Raw genomic sequence first — 20,867 nt, forward strand, 5'->3', positions numbered from 1 at the left:
GACAATGCCCAGAGCTGGGATGCCCAGGGCAGGCCAACAGCTGGGCAGAGCTCCAGGGAGGCGGCCGGGTGGGGGGCTGGAGCTCTCGCCCTGGGAGGTGGGCTGGCACCCTCTCTCTGCTGGAGGCCAGTGGAGCCAGGATGAGGCCATGAGTGATGGATGGAACCATGCGGACAGGTCTGTAAAGACAGGAGAGCCCGGGGTTCTAGGTGGTGAGTGGAGGAAGTCTTTAGGCCATCTCTGTGCTCCCCCCCTCCCCACCCCCTTAGTTAGGGGCACTGACCTGGGGCCGAACATCCCCCGCAGGAAGGTGGGCAGCAGTGGCTGGAAGTTTCTCTTGCTTTTGGGATGGACAACAGAAAAAACTGAAGAGCCAGTCACAGGGACCCAGAGAGAATGCAGGCAGATGTGGGCAGGAGACAGACACAGAGCATGTGTGTGGGCAAGGGAAACAGAGAGAGGGGTGTGAGAGATTTAGAATCCGGCAGACAACACAGAGTCACGGAGAGAGTGGAATCACAGTGAAAGAACAGAGAGATTCAGAGTTGAGCCACACAATCCAGACCCAGACAGGAGAGTGTTACAGGAAGAGACGGAGATCCCTGGAGGGAGACATACAGACGACTCTCGGGAGGAGGGAGGTAAGAAGGAGGTTGCCCTGGGGAAGCTGGGAAGAGGGACACAGGGCGGAGAGGAGGCCTGGGGGCTCCCCCCCCCCCCCCCCCGGGCTGCTGCCGCCTGCCTGGACCCCAGGGGGCTCACTCAGAGGGCCTGTGCGGGCTGCCCCACCGGGCGGGCAGGGCCGGGCCGGCTGTCAGGGGGCCGGGGGCTCCTTGGCCCCGTACAGCTCTGCCAGGGTGCGGAAGAGCGGCCCCCAGTCGTCCAGGGGCTCGGCGGGGCCTGGGGCGCCCCCCGCCTCGCTGCCGGAGCCCAGGGAGCTGAGGGAGCCGCAGGAGGAGCCGCGGCCCTCGTAGCCGTACACCTGCACCGAGTCGTAGGGCGGCACGCTGGGGTCGTCGTCCGCCTCGCGGAGCCGCAGCGCCAGGAGCTGGGCCACATCCGCGGGGCCGGGGGGCCTGGGCTGGCGGGACGCCCGGGCCCGGGGCAGGACGTCGCGGCGCACCGGCGGCCCGGGGTTCGGCGGGGCCGCCCCGTCGGGGTTCTGCAGGGCGCTGATGTCGAAGGCCTCCGTGTCCTCTTCGCCGCCGCCCTCGTCGTCGTAGGTGATGATGTTCTCGCGGACGTCCTCCTCCTCCAGCACCATCAGCGCTTCCTGCTTCTGCCGCCGCAGGGCCGCGAACAGCACCACCAGGGCTGGGGGAGAGGCGCACATAGGCCGCTGAGCCCGCGGGACCCCGAGCACGGCGGCCTGCTTCCCTTCTGGACCGCACGCAGGTTGGGAGACAGAGGAGACAGTGTGGCCTGGGGGTGGCAAGACGGGTGTGACACCTGGCAAGCCCCCTTGGAGGCCTGACTTCACCCCGCACTCGCCGTGTGACTGTGGGGAGTTGCTTTGCTTCTCTGAACCTCTTTGACCCTTAGAGGGCTGGTGTGGAAAACATGACATGTTATGAAATCGCACAGGGTCCAGAGTCAGGCTTCAATAAAGTTTTTAAGGCTTGTTGCTGTCATTGTGGACTGGTAATGTCAGGGACTCGAGGCCAGAGCTCTTCTCTCGGACACACAAGGTAGCGGGAAAATCCCAGCATGGGGGATCCTTCAAGCCCTAGGGTGGATTTCGCTGGGTCCAGGGAGCTGGCTCCTCTCTCTACCCCCTGCAGGCTCGGACCCCACATCCACGTCCCAAGGTGGCCCGACTCACCAAGCAGGGTGCCCACACAGGTGATGATGGCAAGCAGGGCCCCAGTGCTGAGCCCTGCGGGTGAGAGCTGAGCCTCGGGCCGGCAGGAAGCCACGGAGCCGTCGGGCCGGCAGCGGCACACGCTGACAGTCACTGTGGCAGTGCTGCTCAGGGCTGGCTGCCCCCAGTCCCACAGTGCTATGGGAACCAGATAGGGTGCCTGGCGGGGCGGAGCAGGGCGAGAGGGCAGCAGCAGGCTGGCGGAGCCATCTGTGGGAGAGGCAAGGTGTTGGGCCCCCTCCTGAGACACCGTCCCAGTAGGGTGGGTGCGGCCCAGGGAGAATGGGGAAGGCCGCAATGGGGAAGGCCGGCGAAGAGCAGATGCGTGCACGTCCACATCTACCTTCTGTTGGGTGCAGGGCCCAGATGTGTGGGCAGGGGTGAGGCGGGCTGGGCTAGGGGATGGTAGGGGAGGAGGAGAGCGGGGAGGCCACCTACCTCGGTTGTCTCGGACAGTGAAGTTGGCATCGGGGCCCAGAGGGCCTTGAAGGGAGACACGGCTACTATTGCCCACCTCATCTCTGTCTAGGGCCCGGATGACCTCAATCAGCTGGGAGCAAGAAGAGAGGCCTTGTATGGAGTGCGCAGCTGGAGGTCGTAGGGTCCCGACCCCTCTGCCTCAGCGGCTCACCTGGCCAGGGGCTGCAGAGTCACACACGAAGGTGTCGTAGGGCTCGGCCAGCTGGGGAGCGTTGTCATTCTCGTCCAGGATCTGGATGTCCACTTGCACACGGGAGGCCTGTGCGGAGCTGTCTGGAGCCAGAACATGAACACATACACCCCCACCACGCACACGCAACAGTTGACACACAGCACACATGGTGCGTGGGCCCGGAGGCCCCATGAAGCGTACGCACACACGTGCCACACGCGGTATTTGCATGCAACATGCAAGCAGCAGACGGCGTTGTGAAATGAATGGAACCCCACCAAGAGCATCCAGCATTCACATGGCAGCCCAGGTAAGTGCGGCGTGGGACGCACAGCCCAAAGGCGAGGCACCCATGATGGGCATCCAGGATGACCCACAGCCCGGCACAGGCGCCACAAGTGAAAGGTAGACAGAAGGTGCATACGGGGTGCACACAGACAACAGGCACGAAACAAACACATTCATGCCATATATTCGATGTGTACTCAGCATTCAGAACAAATACAACAGGTGTGAAGTGGGCGTTGGATACACACAGTGCATTCAGTGTCACCGTCCCCCCGCCCCGGGGTCCAGAGGATGCATTTCCATACACAGCACCGGCGAGACAGACGGAGACGGACAGACAGACAGACACACACACACCCACACGCCCCGTCAGCGGTTGGAAGGCTATGGCATAGCAATGAGTAGCACTTAGAGTTGGCCTTGGGGAACCAGGCCAGCCTGGGTGCCACAGCCAGACACGGGCCCCCTTCTTCATGCAACCCTTCATCAGGTGGCTTCCCGTCACTACCCTGACCTGCTCCTCACTGCCAGTGGCATTCGAGAAAGAATGGAAAACAGGTATCCCTGCCCACCCTGATGCCCGCCTCTCCTGGCCGAGCCTCCCAGATTCTTTAGTCCTCTCCCAGGTGGGGAGAGAGCTGGCCTGCCCCGGGGAAGGGGCCAAGGTCCCAGCCTGGGCAAGGGAGGCTGAGTGGGCTCCCTCACAAAAGGTTGGGGGCTCCATTCCTTCTCTGCAATAAGGGCCCAGGGCCTGCTAGTTGATCTTGGGGTTTGCTGGAGAGCAGGATTTGGTGGGAGGGTGAGAAGGCAGGGAGGGAAACACACACACACACACACACACACACACAGACGGCCAGCTACGTGTACACGGACAACTCGAAGCACTGTATAGACACACGGGGACATTCACGCGGACAGACACGCATGCAGCGCCATGTAACACACAGGCACGGGGACGTACACATGGGCCCGTACACGTAACCGTCTACGCATGACAGGCAACGTGGTGAGGGGCTAAGCACTCTGACTCCGCAGCCTCACGGGGTCTCATGGCTCTGCCCCTTCACGTCAGTGTGACTTGGGGCAGTTACTTAACTGCTCTTTGTCTGAGTTTCCTTATTTTCGAACAGGGAAATAATCAAACCTCCCTCATAAAGTTGTGCTGGTGATCACGTTAATTAATCCACGTTTGGTACTTAGAACAGTTCCTGGTACTCACTAGGTAATAAATTCTCCGTCCACGAACACGTATATACACAGAGTGATACATACAAACAGCTACTTGTACCTATCCTTATACGCATCTAATTATTCTACTCGCTCGACTACACACACACACACACACAACTACATGTGTGTATATGTATGGGTCACACACACGGAATTATACACACACGTACACAATCACATGCACACACATAGAGCTCTTCGCTGCCGTGTACAAACATCTGTGCACACAGTGACAGTTCCCATAGACCAGACACAGACAGCAAAGGTAGGAGGCCCCGCAGCGTGAGCGGTAGTGATAAGGCGAGGTTCACAGGGGTCTGGGAGGTCTCCCTGACTCCATGGGCCACGGCCGCCCAGAGGCAGCCAAAGCCTGCTGCTGGTGACTGGTGGCTGACAGGGGCCAGAGAGGGCCGCTCTCCGCTATCTTGAGGGCTCTCTGTAGGGCTTCCCTGGGAGGGGCTGCTGGAGCCCTCCAGTCAGCCTCCAGAGGAGGGGCCCAGACCCGCCCTGGCCCCTGGCTTCAGCCTGAAGTGGACAGTGGGCAGGACAGGGTCTGCCAGGCGGCAGATTGGGGTTTCCTGGGGCTTAGGAGCTATTTGAGGTTGGGTTTGTTTCCCAGTTGGGGAAAGTCAGGTATGTGAGTGAATTTAAAGTCAGGGGAATGCGCAGGCAGATCCACTGTATCCAGGCCAGCCCAACCTCAGAGACCAGGAGGCCTGCCTGGTGGTGGTGATCCAGGCTGGGAAGCCAGCGGGGGCAGTGACTGCCTCCCCTCTCCCTGCTCAGGGACAGCTCTTCGGCCAGGCTGCCGCCGCCTTCTCCCTCTCCTGGGGGCCCCGGGCTCCTCACCGAGCTCTGTGGCCAGCACCGTGAGGTTGTGCCAGACGCGAGCCTCGCGGTCCAGGGGCACCACTGTGCGGATGGTGCCGTCTTCGGGCTCGATGGAGAAGCAGCGCTCTGGATCCGAGTGGGGGAGGATGGAGTATCTGGGGAAGATGGAGCGGAGCTGGGGGCTGATCTGCGGGCAGGGCCAGAGCTTGCTGCTACCCCTCCCTCCCTTCTGTTCGCCTTGACGGGCCTCTTGGTTCTTCTGGGCAGAGGGCCCGAGCTCGCTGGGCTGAGCCTGCCCCGGGTACCCAGAGCCATAAACCACATTAGGGTCCCCTTAAAAGACAAATCGCTTAGGGAAGTTATCAACATTAAACACCTGTCCTGAGACTCAGGGGGACTGGGTTTCATGGTGCGGGACAGACAGAAAGAGGTGGAAGGAGGGGAAAACAGCCTGTCTTTCTGACTTCTGGGCTCTATGCTAGAGACGCAGGGACCCCAGGCTTGCTCTGCCTCAGACCAGCTGTGTGACCTTGGGTGAATCGTTTAACCTCTGTTTACTTAACTACAAAATGGGAATGCCCCCAGCACCCCCCTCATTCCTGTGACAGGGATGCTGAAAGGTGGGAAGAGTGGCTCTTCTCAAGGCAGACAAATCTGGATTCGAGTCCCAGCTCTGCTGTTTCCTGACTATGTGACCTTGGGCAAGGAACTTAACCTGTCGGGGCCTACCCTCTAAAATAACTGGGGATGATTGTGCCCACTTCACAGGGCTGTTGTGAAAACTGAATGTTATCGAGTGGATAAAATGTGCGGAGGGATAGTGGTAGCCAGCCATCCAGCATCGGCGCTCGGCCGAGGAGCCTGCATCTGCTTGCACAGCCACTGGGAGGCGCCACTGCTATCCTCCCAGAGGGATGGCTGGAGCTGGGGCGGGGGCGGGGGCGGGGGTGGTGGTGCTAGCTGGGTCCTCCAGGCCTTCCCTGGCCCTCAGCCCTGCAGAGAGGAGACCTCTGCCAGGAGGTGAGTGGGATTTTCGGTGAAGGGGGCCCATCCTCGGTGGGAATAGCCTGCCACTGGGCTCCTTCCCTGAGGCCTGGCCCTTCCCCTACCCACACCCCAGCTCACCTGATTGGGCTGGCTGGGGAATCCAGGTCTGCTGCTGAGACCTGGCCCACCAGTGTCCCGGGAGCTTTGTTCTCAGGCACCGCCAGGTGATAGGCAGCCTGGGTGAAGGCAGGTGGCTCTGGGGCATCCTGCACAGCCACACGCACGGAGGCCACGTCCTTGAAGGGCCCTCGCCTCAAGTAGGCTGGGTCGATGAGGGTGTTGGTGGCCTCCACGCGGAAGGAATAGGAGCGCCGTGTCTCGAAGTCTAGGGGCTATGGGGAGGGGAGGTGGAGTGACTGAGGCACAGGAAACCAGAGCAGGCCCAAGGTCCCGAAGGTGAGAGGTCCCCTCCCCATGCATGCGGCGCTCAGCCCACCTGAGAGGAGAGGTGGGCACTGAGGGGCAGTGGCCGCAGTGGTCAGTGTGAGGCAGATGACTCAGCCTGTGACCTTAGGTCTGCCCCCAGCTCCATCATAGACTGTACATGAAAAATCCTGAGCCAGTCTCTCCCCCTTGCTGGGCCCCCCAGTCCCTCAGCAGAAAGATGACCCTGATCTCTGAGCTCCAGCGCAGCGGTCCCGAGTCTGTTCTAGACCAGTTAGAAGTGAGCCTTGTGGGGCAAGAGGTAGGTAGGAGTGAGTGTGCGAGTGTTAGCAGACAGGAGGCTAACCTTGCGGACAGTGAGGAGCCCATCTCGACCCTGGGAGTCTGTGCTGATGCTGAAGGCTTCAGCCCCCTCTCCGTCCAGGATGCTGTATGCCATGAGGGCGTTGTCCCCCAGATCGGGGTCCTGGGCCCGCAGCCGGCCCACCAGGGTGCCCGGCCCAGCCGTCTCCACCACCGAGAACTGGTATAGGCCTTGAGGGAGGACGGAGGGGAGACATCTTGGGTTCCCAGCCCTCCTCCCTCTCCCGGAACTTCCTTCTCCTGGGGTCTGGCTGGAGGAGAGCGGGGGGGGGGGGGGGGGGGGGGGGGGGGGGAGGAAGGGGGGTTGGGGGGTGGTGGTGAGGGGGTGGTGGTGGTGGTGGTGGTGGGTGGAGGCAAGGCTTCTCCAGAGGCTGTAGGGGGTGGGGGTGGGCAAAGGATGGCTCTGGTGGCAGCACTGGCCCCTTACTCTGAGGGAACTTGGGGGGGTTGTCGTTGACATCGCTGAGGGTGACCGTCACCGTAGTGCTGCCCGACAGCCCCCCCATGTGGCCGCCCATGTCCTTGGCCTGAATCACCACCAAGAACTCCTCCTGCGTCTCCCGGTCCATGTTGGGGATGGCAGTACGCACCACTCCTAGGGAGACACGACGGGTCAGGGGGTGCCTGTTCGCATGGCTGCCCCACCAGGCTCCGAACGCTATCCTCACCAGTCTGGGGGTCCACCGAGAAGAAAGGCAGTCCATCCAGCACGGTATACACCAGCTTGGCACTGTTCCCGTAGCTGGGGTCATCGGCATCGTGAGCAGTCACCTGGATCACTGACGTCCCTGTGGGGGACCCCGGCACCCCACTCAGCAGGGGCAGGGCCAGGTGGGAAAGAACAGCAAATGAGGGGGACCCAGACACGAGAGCAATGCGGGAAGGAGAGGTGAGGGTGCTCCAGGAGACGGGATCTGGGATGTCAGAGTTGGGGTACTCACCGACATTGGACATCTCGGGCACGGTGGCGTGGTATGGCCCGAGGGGAAAGATAGGCGGGTTGTCATTAATGTCCTGCACCTTGATGATAAACTCCGACGGGGGCTCCAGAGGCCGGTTTGAGGCTCGGTCCACGGCTTGGGCAAGCAGCACGTACTGTGCCTTCTCCTCCCGGTCCAGGCTCTTGGTGACATGGATATTGCCTGTGGCCTCATCAATCACAAATACAGTGCCTGCCCCCTCCCCGGTCAGCAGGTACTTGGTGCGGCCCTCGCCCCGGTCCACATCCGAGTGCAGCTGTAGGGTCGGAGAGAAACGGCAGCAGGTTCCCAGCATAGGGACAGAAAGGTTAAAGAGCCTATGACTGGGTGGAGTGTTGGGAGTCCTGAGGGACCAAGGTCATTGAAGAAGTGATGAAGTTGCAGGGCGGGGCCTAAGGGCCTCGAGAGTCAGGGCAGACATGGGAAGGGCTGGTCCTTACCTTACCGATAAGGACGGGCTCTGGACCGGCGTATTCCTCAATGACAAAGAACTGGTTCCACACCCAGCTCCTTCGGTTCCGCAGCAGCACTGGTCCTGGGCTCCCCCGGGACCCCGTCCAGGCCCGGGCTGGGGCTGCCAGGCGCCCCATGCAGCCCCAGCCACCCAGCCAGGCCAGCAGGAGCCTCACCAGGCCCCACATGTTTGGGCTCCAGGCAGGGCTCTGTTCACTGTCCCCGGGTACTGAGGCATGAGCTGGCCGGGGCAGAAGGGCAGATGCTTTGGGGCTACCCCATGGATCCACACCTGTAGGACAGGTAGCTGTTCAGGGTCAAGGAAACCCTTAACTCTCCCCATCCCCCAACCAAAGTTAGATGCCGAAGATCAGACCTCCAAGGAACCAGACACCCCCCTGCCCAGAACCCAGACTGAGACAGAGCAGACGGTCTGATCCTTCCCTCCACCAGGCTCTGCCTGTATTCACCTCCAGCCCTACAAACTGATAAATCTCTGGCCAGTCAACTCTAAGTAGAGAAGCTGGGGAGGAAAACAGGAGGGGGGATGCGGGGAAGGTTTGGAACCCAAGATCTACCCCTGTGCTGCCAGGTTGGGTATGCGGCCAGGGGGCCGGAGGAGTTGGGGCTACCAGGGAAAGGGCTTAAAATCCGGGGGCTGGCACTCACGGAGGTGTGGTCTCAGGGTGGCTGGGGTCAGGCTGAGCTATGACAAGGCGTGCAGGCTGAGACAGGGTTGAGAGACTGTGGAAGTCCCTCCTCCATAGGGAACCCCACCTCTCTGGAACCTGCCCCCAGCCCACACTGCCAGCTGAAGTCCTTGAAGGGGGACTGGGCTCAGGAGGCAGAGTGCGGGGAAGAAAGAAGAGGGTGTAGAGCTGGGGGCAGGGCCAGGAGGCTGGGAGAGGAGAGCAGAGACTACAGACTCAGTGCTAGTGATGGTGAGACCCAGACTCAGGCACTGTCCGGCACAGAGTGAGACAGAATGGCAGCAAGAGACACAAGGAAAGAGATCAAAGGAGGCAGCCTGGGTGTCTGACAGACAGAGAGGAGTCATAGGTAACAGGCTTGGGAATGGGTAGGAGGGGGGCAGAGGGGCTTTCTGCAAGTGATGGGCAGGTGGGGGGTAGCCCTCAGCTGCGGGGGTCAGAGCAGGCCTCGGGAACTTCAATCTGAGAGAGGGGGCAGCCAGGAGGGGCTTGGGGAAGGGAGCTGGAGAGAGGACCCTTCCCACTGCTGACTCCTCCCTCTCCTCCTGGGGGGACCCCTCAGGTAGCTGTGGCTGCCGCCCCTCCTCCCCCACAGCAGACACACACCTGCCAGTCCTTTCCCTCCCGAGGGAAGAGGGAAGCCGGGAGGGAAGCCGGGGACCAGAGCGGGAGGCGGGACGAGAAGGAGAAGGAAAGGGTTGGAGGAGTGGGAAACAGGATAGAGAGAAGGGAAGAGGCGGCGAGAGGGAAGAGACGGGGGAAGGAAAGGAGAGCGGGAAAAGGCAAAGAGAAAGACAGGAAAGGAAAGGTAGGGGAAGGAAAAGGCAAAGAGGAAGAGGAGGTGGAGAAAGGGCAAGAGGGAGAGGGAAGGGGCAGAAGAGGCAAACAGGCAGAGAGAAGGCAGGGTGAAGAGAAACAGAGGGAGAGGAAAATGGGGAAAGGAGGGAGAGAGGTGCGAGGGAAGAAGGGAAAGAGGTAGAGCGCGGGAGAAGGGAGCCGGCAGTGGGCTCCCAGCCACGGAGCGCACCGCTCTGAAGACACCCGCAGGCTGCGGGCCCCCTGCTGCCCCTCCGCGGGTTCCCGACCCCGGGCTCCGGGGCAGGCGCCCTTACCTGGCGGTGACGAGGGGCCCAGGCCGGCGGGGAGCGTCCCCGCCCGCCCGCGTCGCCGGGTCCCGGGGGCGCAGCCCCGAGCCGATCGGAGCGGGCGCCGCGGCTCCGCTGCAGGTCTGAGCGGCCCCGGCGAGAACAAGGGAGCGAGACGGAGGGGGCGGGGGAAGGAGGCTCCGCCTGCGGAGGAGCGAGGCGGCTCCGCGGCGCGCGGGAGAGAGCCCAGCCTCCGACCCTCCCCGGCCAGCCCGGGCCCGCGCGGCGGGGGCGGGGGCGGCGCTGCCCGGCCGCCGGGCGCATACAGATGCGGCGCCCCTCCCGGACCGGGCCCGCAGCGCCCGGCGGGGCACTCGGGCGGGAGGACGTCCAGGCCCCGGCGCCAGGCCGTCTCCGAACGGCTGGCGGGGAGGGTGCAGCCGGGAGCACCGAGCGGCCCCGCACGCCCCCCTGCAGCGGGGCGAAGGGTGAGCGCGCGGTGAGGCGGGGAATTAGGAGCCGGCTGCGGAGAGGCCCGGCTCCCGCTCCCGCTGCCGGAGCGGCCTCTGGGGCTGCTGTGAACCCCGGCCGCAAGGAGGCGGCATTTGGGGAGCCGGTGCGGGGCACCACAGCCGGCCGACTGGGGAGCGCTTAAGGCCGGCGGAAGAGTCCAAGGAGTCCGCGGGCGGGCCCTGGGAGCGGGTCAGGGACCGAGGCACGACAGCAGCGGGAGGGGACGGCGGTGGGGAGCAGAGCCTTTTTGGGAAGCTCATTTACAGGCGCCCACTGAGCGAGTGGCTGCCGCCCCCTGGCGGCCGCTGTGGGAGGCGCCTTGAAGGTGGCGAGCAGGTGACCAAATGTCTCTAACTGGGGACTGGGAACCTGGACAGGGACCCTCCTCTTCCCAGGGGTCTTCCCCTCTGGCCTCCAGTGACGAAGAGGCTGTGTGGTGATGTGGGTAGAGACAGGCAGGGATGGAGCGCGGGAACTCCCTGCTCCAGGAAGCAGCAGCCTGCCTAGCAAGTGTATGGAGTGCAAGCCATGGTGGCCCCGCGCTACAGCCATCCTCTTGGACTCAGTGCGGCTCTCCCCCGGGCCCTGCCCAAGGAAAGCCAGTCTCACGCACTAGTTAAAACTAAGTCAGATTTTTATTATTTTCCATAGACCACATCATTTAATAATAAAAAAAATAAAAATAAAAATTGAACAAAAGGAAAAAGGTGGATATAAAGTGGAACCGGTGGGCAGGAGGCAAGGGCTGCAGGACAGAAGAGACTGGGAACTGCAGGGGCCCTGGGACTCAGGAGGAGATGCTGATTCAGCTCATAGGTGACCCAGTCCTGGCCCCGGCTGTTCCCAAGAGGGGGTTGTGAGTACCCAAAGGAGGTGGTGAGCAGGATGGAGGAAAAATGAGAGGTCTGGGGCTCCTGGCTGTTCCCCACCTCTGGGCCAACCACCTCCCTCCCTAACCTAGCTCTTCCCTCTCAGACTCAACAATGGGGAATGAGAGGGAGGAGAGGGCTAACTCCCAAGAGATAGGTTATGGGTGTGGGGTTTTGGGGGGAAAGACGGCCACTGCTCCATTTGGTATGTGGGGTCAGGTGGCAGCCATACTCGAGCACTGGGTAAATGGTGTGAAAGACCCCTGGTTCTAGGGCGGTGGAAATTGTACCTATCCCTCTGTGGCCTCGAACCCCCCGGGGCAGGGTGGCTGATGCCTGCAGCTCTCCCTCAGGTGTTCCCGGCTAGCGGCGCCCACCCCGGTCCCGCACAGGTGTGCTCCGACTCCGGCTCCTGCTGTGGCGCTTGGTGTCTCTGCGGTCCCTCTCCCTGCCTCGCTCCCGGTCCCTCTCCCTCTCCCGATCTCGATCACCCCTGTCACGCTCCCTCTCCCTCTCTCTTTCCCTGTCCCTCTCTCGGCTGTGCTCTCGACGCTTCTCCCGCTCCAGCTGTCGGTTCCGTTCCCGTTCTGCTTCCTTCTCCCGCTCCTTTTGCTCTTCCTCTTCTTGCTCCTTTCGCCGCTTCTCCCGCTCCTTGGCCCGTTCAGCCCGCTCTGCCTCCTTCTGAACAATCTGCAGCAGGCGGCAAAGGCAGAGGAGAGCAATCTCAGCCCCACTCACGCCTGTCCCACTTTGTCTCTGTCTCTGGACCCTGCCCTAGCTCAGGATCACTGCCGCCTGTGCTGTTACGCAGGAAGGGGGTTGTCAGCAATCACTTCCATCTTTGCCTCCGGGTCCCAATCCCTCTAAGTGTTTGCCTTTTACACCCATGACAGGCAGCGGCACCATCCATGCCTTACCGCTGGTATTTCTCTCGCTACTCAGATGTGAACACACCGCTTTTCCCTTTAGCTGAGTACACCAGCCTCAAATTCCCAAAAAGGCCCATTACAAAGAAACTTCAATTTAAAAAGTAAAAAATCCTAGGGGTGCCCGGCTGGCTCAGTTGGAAGAGGATGCAATTCTCGATCTTGGGGTTGTGAGTTCGAGCCCCACATTTGGTGTGGAGATTACTTACCAATAAATAAAAATTGAAAAAAAAAAAAAAAAAAAAGGGCAAAAAATCCTAGATCTAAAAAAGCAGAGAAATGGTTTCTCAGCTACCTGAAATCTAATTTCCAGAAAGGATGGCTGGCACAGCCCGCTTCCTAGACACACAAACCCAGTTCCTGTCTTTGTGTTGCCCTTCGCACTCTTGGGTTTGGCTTCTCGACGGCGTACGGTCACCTGGTTCTTAAAACTGCCTTTCCGTGATGCTTAGTTTCTTCCCTTATCCTAAGCCAACACCTGGGCCTGCTCACACCAATAGTCAAGCGACTCTCCCCCTCGCACTGCCGTCAAGCCTGGGTGCTACTCTGAGCAGAGCAGGAAGGGAGCACTCACCTGGCTGTCAGTCAGCGGGAGCCAATAGATGCAGGGAGCTGCCTTGGTCTTACGGAAAAGGTCGTCCAGCAGCTTGGCAGGCGGTTCCTCCTGAGCTTTCTCTGAGGTGGAAGCAAGTGAGTCAGACCTTATGCCCTATGACTCTGTGTCCCATCCCCTTTGGGTCCCTTTCCCACCTACGAGCAGGTATGTGTGTCCCCACAGCTAAGTACCTTTCTTCTCACTCTTCTTTTCTTTAGACTTCGCACGTTCCTTGCGGCGGCGGTCACGGGACCGTGATCGGGAACGGGGCCCTTCTCGAACTTTGTCCCGATCCCATTCACGCTCTGATCGAGTTCGCTCCCGCCGTTCCATTTCCCGTTCCCGCTCTGCCCACTGCTCCCGCACCGCCCGCTCCTGCTCCCGCTGCTCTGCCCGGGGATGCTGTGGTGGCTGGGCTGGGGGTGGGGGCGGGGGGTGCAGGGGCCGTGGTACCCCCTGCTCCTCTGTCTTAGTTTCAGAGGGACGGTCCACCAAGAGGCCCCGGTGATAATCCAGCTGTGGGTAGAGGAGGGACAAGGACAGTCAGGATGGAGAGGGTAACACTCCCACTGAAGGAGCCCAGGTACGAGGGCATACAGATTTTGGAGCCCCATGGTTCGTCGAAAGGAACAGAGGGCTAGGGGGAAGAGGGAGAAGGAATCTCCGTGACTGCAGGTTTGGCCAGGATCTCAGCTGGATTCTAGCAGATAATGGCCTCCCCTGCTCCTCCCCTCCTTCCTTTCCCTAGGTTTCTTACCTCATCTTGCTCCGCATAGTCAGCACAAAGGAATTTGGGATTGGACTGGGGCCATTTGACCCCATGTAGAGCTGTGCGGGTGGCAACTGCTTCCTCTACTGTTGAGTACTGGTGAAGGACGGGAGAAGGCAGAAGGTCACCACAGGCCTCGACCCCTCCCACTTGCCACACAGCCCCCGAACTTGCCCACATTGGTTACAAAAGGAAATACATGCCACAACCTAGAGAATCAGCTTCCTCCCCTCACCGTTACAAAGCAGTGAGATTTGATCTTGTCAATCCAGAAGGCCTCTTCCACCAGAGTTCCTGTCCGGCCCAACAATTCCTTCAGTTGGCCTAAAGTGAAGGGACGCACCTGCCAAGGAAAACGCAGTTTCCGAGTCTCGAAGAAGGCAAGAACAATACTCCTGTAACTAGTCTTCAGATTCCCCAAATGTATGGCACAGGAGTCCAGAGTGGGTGCAGAGGGGGGCAGGAACTCACGTGGGAATGTGAGAGGAGCCAAGAGCGGTAACACTAACGGAGACACTATGTGCCAGGCCCTCCACAAATCCTCCAGACAGCCCTGCAGGCTGATACTTTGTTCCCATTTTTCAGATGAAGAGACCGGTTGTGAGAGATTAAGTCAGTCACTCAGTGAGTAACTAGCAGATCTAGGAGTTGAAGTGAAGTAACAGGAATCCAAAGCTCAAACTCTTAACCACTCAACAAGCCTTGTGCTGTGGGAAACGACTCCTACTCACCAAATTGGAGATGTGGACGATGTTACTGATCTTGCCCCGGGGCGGGGAGGGCACCTGAGCAGTTCGGACTGGGTCATCGATTGTAATGGAAACTCCAGACTTTTGCTGGCTAATGGAACGTCGAGTTAAGGTATCTCCTAAAGTTACTATCAAAAAGAGCACATGAACGGTTTTCAGCAGGGAGCAAGGCTGGCTCTCCTACCTCTGCGGGGCCTTTCTCTTACTCCCCACCAAGCAGTCACTCTTCCATCCGACTGTGCTGAGCACCCACAGTGTGCAAAGTACTGTCTATGCAAAGCTCATTATGGAGATTCAAAGATTCTAACCTAGCTCTCGAGTAGCTTAATAACTAGGAGAGGGAGGTTAAAACAGATATGCAAATCACTGTAATAAAAGGCAGAACCCATCAAATGCTTTCTTTAAAAAAGTCCAAATGAAGTGCTCCGGGCATTCAGGGAGCTGCATGCTTTACCCACCTTTCTTTACTTCATGCTCCACAGGCGGGGGCAAGGCCACCTCTACTGAAACCTGGGCAGGTATAGGGGGTTCTGCTTCAGGCTCCTTCTCTTCCTCCTCTTCTTCCCTTTGGCCATTCTCCTGGCCCTCTGCAGGCACTACCTGTACGGTATCAGATAATGGAGGAATTCTTAAACACAAACCGGCACGCTCTTCTCTGCCTCTGGTTTCCTGAGAGAGGGTGGTACAGCCAACCGAGCTTGTTCCTTCCACTAGGGGAAAGATTTCATTCTCCACTGGATCCCAGGATTATTAATGCCTCAACTCTGCCATAAGCAAAACGAAGGCAGGAGTGCGCAAATTTTTTCTGTATAGGGCAAGATGAGAAATATTTTTAGGCCTTCTGAGTCATACAGTCTCTGGTGCAACTATTCAAGGCTGACGTTATAGCTCTTAAGCAGCCAGAGATAAGAGTAATGAGCTCCTGTAGCCGTGTTCTAATAAAATTTTCTTTATTAGGGACAACAGGCTGGATGGGGTAGTCCGTTGACCCCTAAAAGGGCAATTAGCCCAACCCTCTGCACAGATGGCAGACTTCCCTTCCTGGACTCTATGGTTGCCTGCTCGGAGGCCGCTGCCTGCTCCCGACATTGGGATGCAAGAGCCTTACCTGGGTGACAGTCCGGCATATCTTCAGCCCTTTGTCATGGGTTCCATCGTCACCATTACGCTCTGTCTCATCCTCAGAGATTCGGGAGTCGTCAGCATGAAGATCCACAATAGCCTCCTGCCCCGCCAGGGGTTTGATGTCGGGGATGAGGCTCTGGGACACAGATACCCCCCACCCCGTTACACTGGGCCCGTGTCTACTCCCACCTCAACGTGTCTTATCCTCCCCTCCCCGGCTCCTCCCACCTCACCTTGAGTGACTCGGTGGTGATACTGATGGAGGGTTTCTTCTGTGTGGTGGCTGTGCTGGCTCCCCAACGCCGCTTCCGACCAGGCTGGCCCCCCTCTGTGTCACTGTTTCCAGCTGGCACCCCCTTGGTAGCTGCTGTCCCCAAGAAATAGGACCGGTTAGATGGTCTTAGGTCCTCTGCCAGTTCACACCACTAACACCTAAAGATAGCCTTCGACTGGAATTTCAGTAAAAGGTTAACTTAAGAAAATTGTACTGGGGGACTGGGGAAACCATGCTTCAAAGTGAACAGTAAAAGGACTGGAGCCACTTTCTGACCAATAAAAACTACTGATCTCTGAAGGCAATGAGGGATGGGTAACCAGGGTGGTGAGCAGTTTGAACTTTTAGTAGTACAAATAACTGAAGAACTGGGGCAGACTGAGAAGGCCATAGGAATGCAGAAAAACAAGACTATGTGGCACCCATATCTAATTAAAGTTAATGTGAGATTGTGACATGATCCGATCATGCTTTAGGTTCATTTTCACACTATGACTTCCTATTAAGTTCTAAAGGTCTATTACACTTTTGTCGATTTAGAGTTCCTTATTGCGAAAATGTTAAAAATGTTACTGTTAGAGGTGTGAGCATTCTACTCTCCTTTCCTCAGACACTCCCTCAGAATAAAGGACAAACGGATAAACATTACAGAGGAGTCCCTCAAACCCACTGCTGGTTCTAAGGGCTCAGATATCTGAAAGAGGAAACGCACGTAGGGCTAGACAGGAAATGGTGAGACACTTCACAGTGTCATTAGTCAAGAAACAAACGTGACCTGGAAAAAATGACAGGGATTATCTGAAGTTCTGAATTTCAAATGGAACCATAAATATGCCAAGATGTAGATGTGCTGGGTGGAGGGCATGGGGTGGGAAGGGGTGACCCAAGAATGCCACCGAGAGAGAATGGGAACCTATTTCTCTGTGAACTGATTTCTATGGTACTCCTGACCTTTATCAGGGATTTGGGGCTAGACTTACAGACAACGGAGATCTTCCTCTTGAATGATTTGGGCAGCGAGCTCTGTATAGAGAAGAAAAGGGGGGGGGGAAGAGAAAGAGACACACCCCACAGAGAGGGGGGAAGGAGGTTAGATGGGGCAGTCTTAGCATAGGCTCCAAAGACACAGAGAGAGAGAAACACAGAGACAGACAGAGACCAAAACAGAAGCGGCAAACGGCAAAAACGAAGCAGAATCAATGCAAGTTAGAGAAAAAAATAAAATCAAACATCACAGCAGGGAAAAGTCATCTAGTCCATACCACACCTGTGTATTAGCTTAACCAGAAATAAGCTGGAAGAGGAATTCAGGAGCCTCCCAGCCCTTTAAAGGCATTGGTCATGCCCTCTTCCACTGTCTCTATGGGTCGAGAGGACGCCAAACCCAACAAGATATGCCCAGAACTGGGTCATCTAGTCCTCCTAGGTCTCCTTGTAAACTCTCAGAAAACATGAGGAAACAAGGAAAACCAACTTTGGGATGATCACGGCAACAAGGTGAGCCTCCTCCCTTTCTCAATGTCCAGCCGGACAGCCACCGACTGCGGCTTTGAGCCACTTGGACAGCAGACTGTTGTGACTGTCCACACCCCTACAGGGCAGCACTAGACCCACCAGAGATGAGGCTCCTGAGCCAAATGCCAGCAGAAAGACTTTAAAGGTGACTTTGGTAAAGGAAGGTTTTTATTTTGAGGGGCAGACTGTCCCCAGGGAGCCTCAGGCTTTCCAACCCACTGTACAGAGCTCTAGCAGAGCCTTACTGTTTCCTCTCCAACCAGGGCTTAAGCCTTACGGGCTCTGCCAAGGACCAGAAACTCCCAAACCTGCCTTCGAGCAAGTTTCTGCCCCAAATACTCAGTGGGAGAAAGACTATGGACAGAGCAAAAACTGGGAGAGAGAGAAAAGGGGATTAGAGTGTTTTTAGATTTCAGTGCTTATTTCTGGAAAAACTAAGACCTACCACCCTTCTAAAGGGTAGGGCAGGACCCTCTGGATGAAATCCCCTTTCCCCATCCACCCCCCAGCCCCGTTTGTGTCGTCTAACCAAGTCTCCTTGGTCTCCGTTAAGGGCCAGCCTGACCCCTAGCCGGGCCGCTCTCAATGGGTAAGTTAGTGAGGAAAAAAAAAAAAAGAAAAAGAAAAAGAAAAAAAAAGGTCTTAATTAAAACAGGAAAAACATGAACCAAATAAATAAATAAATCCAATAAAGAAACCAGAAAAATAAAGAAAGAGAAAATAATCAAAATAAAAGATTAAATAAAAAGAAGAAGAAAATAAAGAAGAAAATAACTAGGAATATGACAAATGTTCCAGGTACCATCTCACACCTGGGATCTTCAGTTCAGCCAATCGCACCTCACTGTGTACTGTATCTAGTCAACCGCCGGTCCAATCAGAATGAGCCCTCCCTGCTAGGCGCTGTGCAATTGGTGGGGGGTTGGGTTGGCAAAAAAGGTGGGCGCACGGCGTGGTGGTCAGCACGGCACTGCCAGAGTCCTCCCAGGGGCGCAGGGGGGGCGGGAGGAAAACGTGTGGGGGGACGCTGCCCAGTTTCCATGATGTCAAGACAGTTCACTGGCGGTGGCCAGGCTCAGCGAGGGGTACGGGGGGAAAAGGGCAGAGACATCAGTCCCAGCCCTGTAGGGGCATCATCTTGCAGTCCCTGATGAGATGGCCTGTGAGTAGCAGGAATGGTCCTGGCCTTTTATCGTGAGAGGCAGGCAGGACCCTATGTCCACCAGTGGCAAGATCCAGCAATACCACCACCCAATACTTGGAATCCAGGTGACGACTCCAGAGTCCCTTTCTCCTCTGCCTGTAAATGGGGAAGGGGTCCTCTCACCGAGTGGGCTCATGGAGCCTCTGATGAAGGCAGCCTGGGGGCAGTAGGTGGATAGCCCCAGGACCTGGCACACATTCAGCAGCAAGGTCAGAATACTTTTCTTCTGAGAGTTGTGTGGCATCTCCTCAGGGACTCCAGCTGAGACAGTGGTTCCAGTCAGGTGGGTGGATGAGCCCCTGCCTCCAGGGATGGAGGAGAAGTTGGAGCGACCAACATGCTGCCCTTCACCATGGACAACAGGGACCAAAGGAAAGTCCATCTGATGAGCAAGTGGTGATACATGGCTGGCTGTCATCAGCATTAAATCCCTGGGCTCAAACCCTAGACTTCTCTGCAGGGCTCCTAGTCGTCACAGCTTAAGCCGAGAGCCTCCACTTGGTATTTTACAGCATGGCACTGTGATCACAAACATTGACTCTTTAGGAGGTCTTGGTGCCCTAGATGGGGATCCCAACAGTCTGTAGCAAACAAGGCAACCCACAGTCCTCAAAAGGGTAAGGGCATGTGGGCAGGCGCCCCAGCACTGACACAAGCTCTTCTTGGGGTGTCCCAAATAGGGAGATGATGCAAGTCCACCCCTTTCCAAATGCTTTTTGCTTTCTCAATACAAGTCTCTCCAGAACAGTGCTCTTCTTGGCCCCCTGATGTAAGCAAGGCAGGGAGGCAAAAGGGGGCCCATCACAGGATCCCATATACATGCCCCCCTCTGGCCAAGACACCTGGATAGCAGACTCGGCTCTGATTGGGCAGCTCAGTAGCAGCGGGTGGGTCCAGAGGAAGAGGCGGCATCAGCGATTGGCCAGTTGGGCAGGGTTATATTTTACGGGCGGATTACCGTACATGAGGTACTTGGACAAAGTTTTACGGGGAAGAAGGACCTTGTAATAAATAATATTCTGCACATCAAATCACTTTCACCGGCCCCCACCCCCGCAACACACACCAAAGAAAGGCTACACACACGACAGTCCCTCCCATCCTGTTACCCCACTCCCAAACCCAGCTAATCCTTTCTCTATTACTTTAAGAGCCAAGAAGACTTCGCTGGCTCTGATGGGGGGAGCCCCCTGAATTGGGTGCAGGACACAAGATAACATATATGCCAAAAAAGGAACTAGAGGGATCTGAGATGTGCGGAGAAGGGGCTTTTGGGATCACCCCAAGTGCTGGCTTCTTAAGTAGCGACATCTCTGCAATATGACCGCTAGAGGGCAGAGGAGGAACAAAAATTCCTCAGCAGGGCTCGTCAGCTCAGAATCACCAAAGCCCACTAGATGGCGGTGAGCTCCCACAGGCTTTTAAAAAGGAGGGAAAGCTAAGTTACCACAGGGAGACGCTTCGGAGAGGGTAGCAGGGAAAGCTGGGCCTGGGTCTTGGATAAAGGGCCATTAACTGACTTTTCCTTTAGTTACAAACTTCCAAGAGTCTGGACTGCTCTACTTCCCCAACAAAGAAAGAGGAATGAATGAGCCCTGTCCCCATCACAAGGGGTCTCCCTTGCTAAACCAGCGAATTCTCCCTTGGCCCTATCCTGATCCAAGTCTGCCTATCCCCTTCTTTAAGCTATCCCACTGTGTAAGAGGGATCACCAAAGTGGTCTACGCTTTCCCCTAGGCCCGCTCCTGCCCACCCACCCCAACAGGTGGCTTGGAAATTTACCTCTTTCTTCTCCTCATCTTCAACACTGCCCTCTGGGCGGTCATCATTGCTGACTTGGTCTGCAATAGGCACGGGGGGTTCTGGAACCTCATTTTCAGGTCTGTTTTCACTTGTGTCCATCGTCACTTCCTCCTTCTCCTCACTGACAGTATGGGGAGAGGTAGGGAGGGAAGGGCAGGAGAGAACCAAGGGGAAGAGAGAGCAAGACGTTAGTTTTGGGTCAGGAAACCCCCATGCCTCATCACTTAGGTGGGGTTGGGAGGGCTGCTTTTCAGATGAGACTAGAGACCTTGCCCACACAGGAAAACTGGGAAACTGTCTTCCTTGGGAGAAGAGCACAGATCGCAGCAACCACATCCACCCACTGCCCAGATGGAATAAAGCTGTGACGTGTGGGGTCAGGACTCCCAACTGTTTTTAGGTAATTTACCAGAGTACTTTTACATGGAAAGGAGAAACATACTCCTCTGAACACAGTCCCTCAAAAGTGACTGTGATTTGCCCACAACCCTATGGCCTCCCTATCCCCTGGCCACAGGCATCTTTAACAAAACTGCATGAAAAATTAAGGGAAGCCTGATTGCTTAAGAAGACAAGAAAGAATGGCTGTGGCAAGTGATCCCAACCTTGTGTTTATAATCAACTGCTTAATAAGGCCTACC

The 20,867-nt window shown here is 57.4% G+C and overlaps 2 protein-coding genes across 15 annotated transcripts in view; both read right to left on the reverse strand.

Moving 5' to 3' along the window:
* Nucleotides 1-716: 716 nt before the first annotated feature.
* Nucleotides 717-10,024, reverse strand: CDH24 (cadherin 24). The gene is made up of 12 exons (XM_026486407.4): nucleotides 9,912-10,024; nucleotides 8,077-8,381; nucleotides 7,598-7,892; nucleotides 7,325-7,444; nucleotides 7,084-7,251; nucleotides 6,640-6,827; nucleotides 5,988-6,241; nucleotides 4,881-5,017; nucleotides 2,493-2,614; nucleotides 2,300-2,411; nucleotides 1,823-2,071; nucleotides 717-1,314 (listed from the first exon to the last, which is right to left on the reverse strand). The coding sequence occupies exons 2-12, from the start codon at nucleotides 8,275-8,277 to the stop codon at nucleotides 815-817; spliced, it is 2,346 nt and encodes a 781-aa protein (XP_026342192.2). The 5' UTR covers nucleotides 8,278-8,381; nucleotides 9,912-10,024; the 3' UTR covers nucleotides 717-814.
* Nucleotides 10,025-11,013: 989 nt separating this feature from the next.
* ACIN1 (apoptotic chromatin condensation inducer 1) overlaps nucleotides 11,014-20,867 on the reverse strand; it is a 33,614-nt gene continuing 23,760 nt past the window's right edge. For 5 of the 14 annotated variants that reach the window (XM_026486431.4, XM_026486429.4, XM_048215360.2 and 2 more), the window contains 11 exons: nucleotides 20,206-20,347; nucleotides 16,685-16,727; nucleotides 15,664-15,797; nucleotides 15,414-15,566; nucleotides 14,764-14,905; nucleotides 14,288-14,433; nucleotides 13,792-13,899; nucleotides 13,545-13,652; nucleotides 12,979-13,303; nucleotides 12,767-12,867; nucleotides 11,014-11,956 (listed from right to left, as the gene is read on the reverse strand). In XM_026486431.4, coding sequence (XP_026342216.1) covers nucleotides 11,630-11,956; nucleotides 12,767-12,867; nucleotides 12,979-13,303; nucleotides 13,545-13,652; nucleotides 13,792-13,899; nucleotides 14,288-14,433; nucleotides 14,764-14,905; nucleotides 15,414-15,566; nucleotides 15,664-15,797; nucleotides 16,685-16,727; nucleotides 20,206-20,347 — 1,729 coding nt within the window. In that variant the 3' untranslated portion in view covers nucleotides 11,014-11,629. The remainder of the gene's footprint in view (nucleotides 11,957-12,766; nucleotides 12,868-12,978; nucleotides 13,304-13,544; nucleotides 13,653-13,791; nucleotides 13,900-14,287; nucleotides 14,434-14,763; nucleotides 14,906-15,413; nucleotides 15,567-15,663; nucleotides 15,798-16,684; nucleotides 16,728-20,205; nucleotides 20,348-20,867) is intronic. The other 9 variants (XM_048215381.2, XM_048215233.2, XM_048215318.2 and 6 more) reach the window with 3 other exon arrangements.

Source organism: Ursus arctos, unplaced genomic scaffold (genome assembly GCF_023065955.2).
Source record: "Ursus arctos isolate Adak ecotype North America unplaced genomic scaffold, UrsArc2.0 scaffold_37, whole genome shotgun sequence".
In the NCBI taxonomy this organism is placed as follows: domain Eukaryota; kingdom Metazoa; phylum Chordata; class Mammalia; order Carnivora; family Ursidae; genus Ursus; species Ursus arctos.

Excerpts from the sequence above, each read along its gene's own strand:
- CDH24 (XM_026486407.4), bottom strand. The coding sequence starts at position 8,277 with ATGTGGGGCCTGGTGAGGCTCCTGCTGGCCTGGCTGGGTGGCTGGGGC. Across the intron at positions 7,893-8,076 it reads AGCCCGTCCTTATCGGTAAG|CTGCACTCGGATGTGGACCG; the intron begins GTAAGGACCAGC and ends CCGACCCTACAG. Across the intron at positions 7,252-7,324 it reads CTCGGTGGACCCCCAGACTG|GAGTGGTGCGTACTGCCATC; the intron begins GTGAGGATAGCG and ends GTGTCTCCCTAG.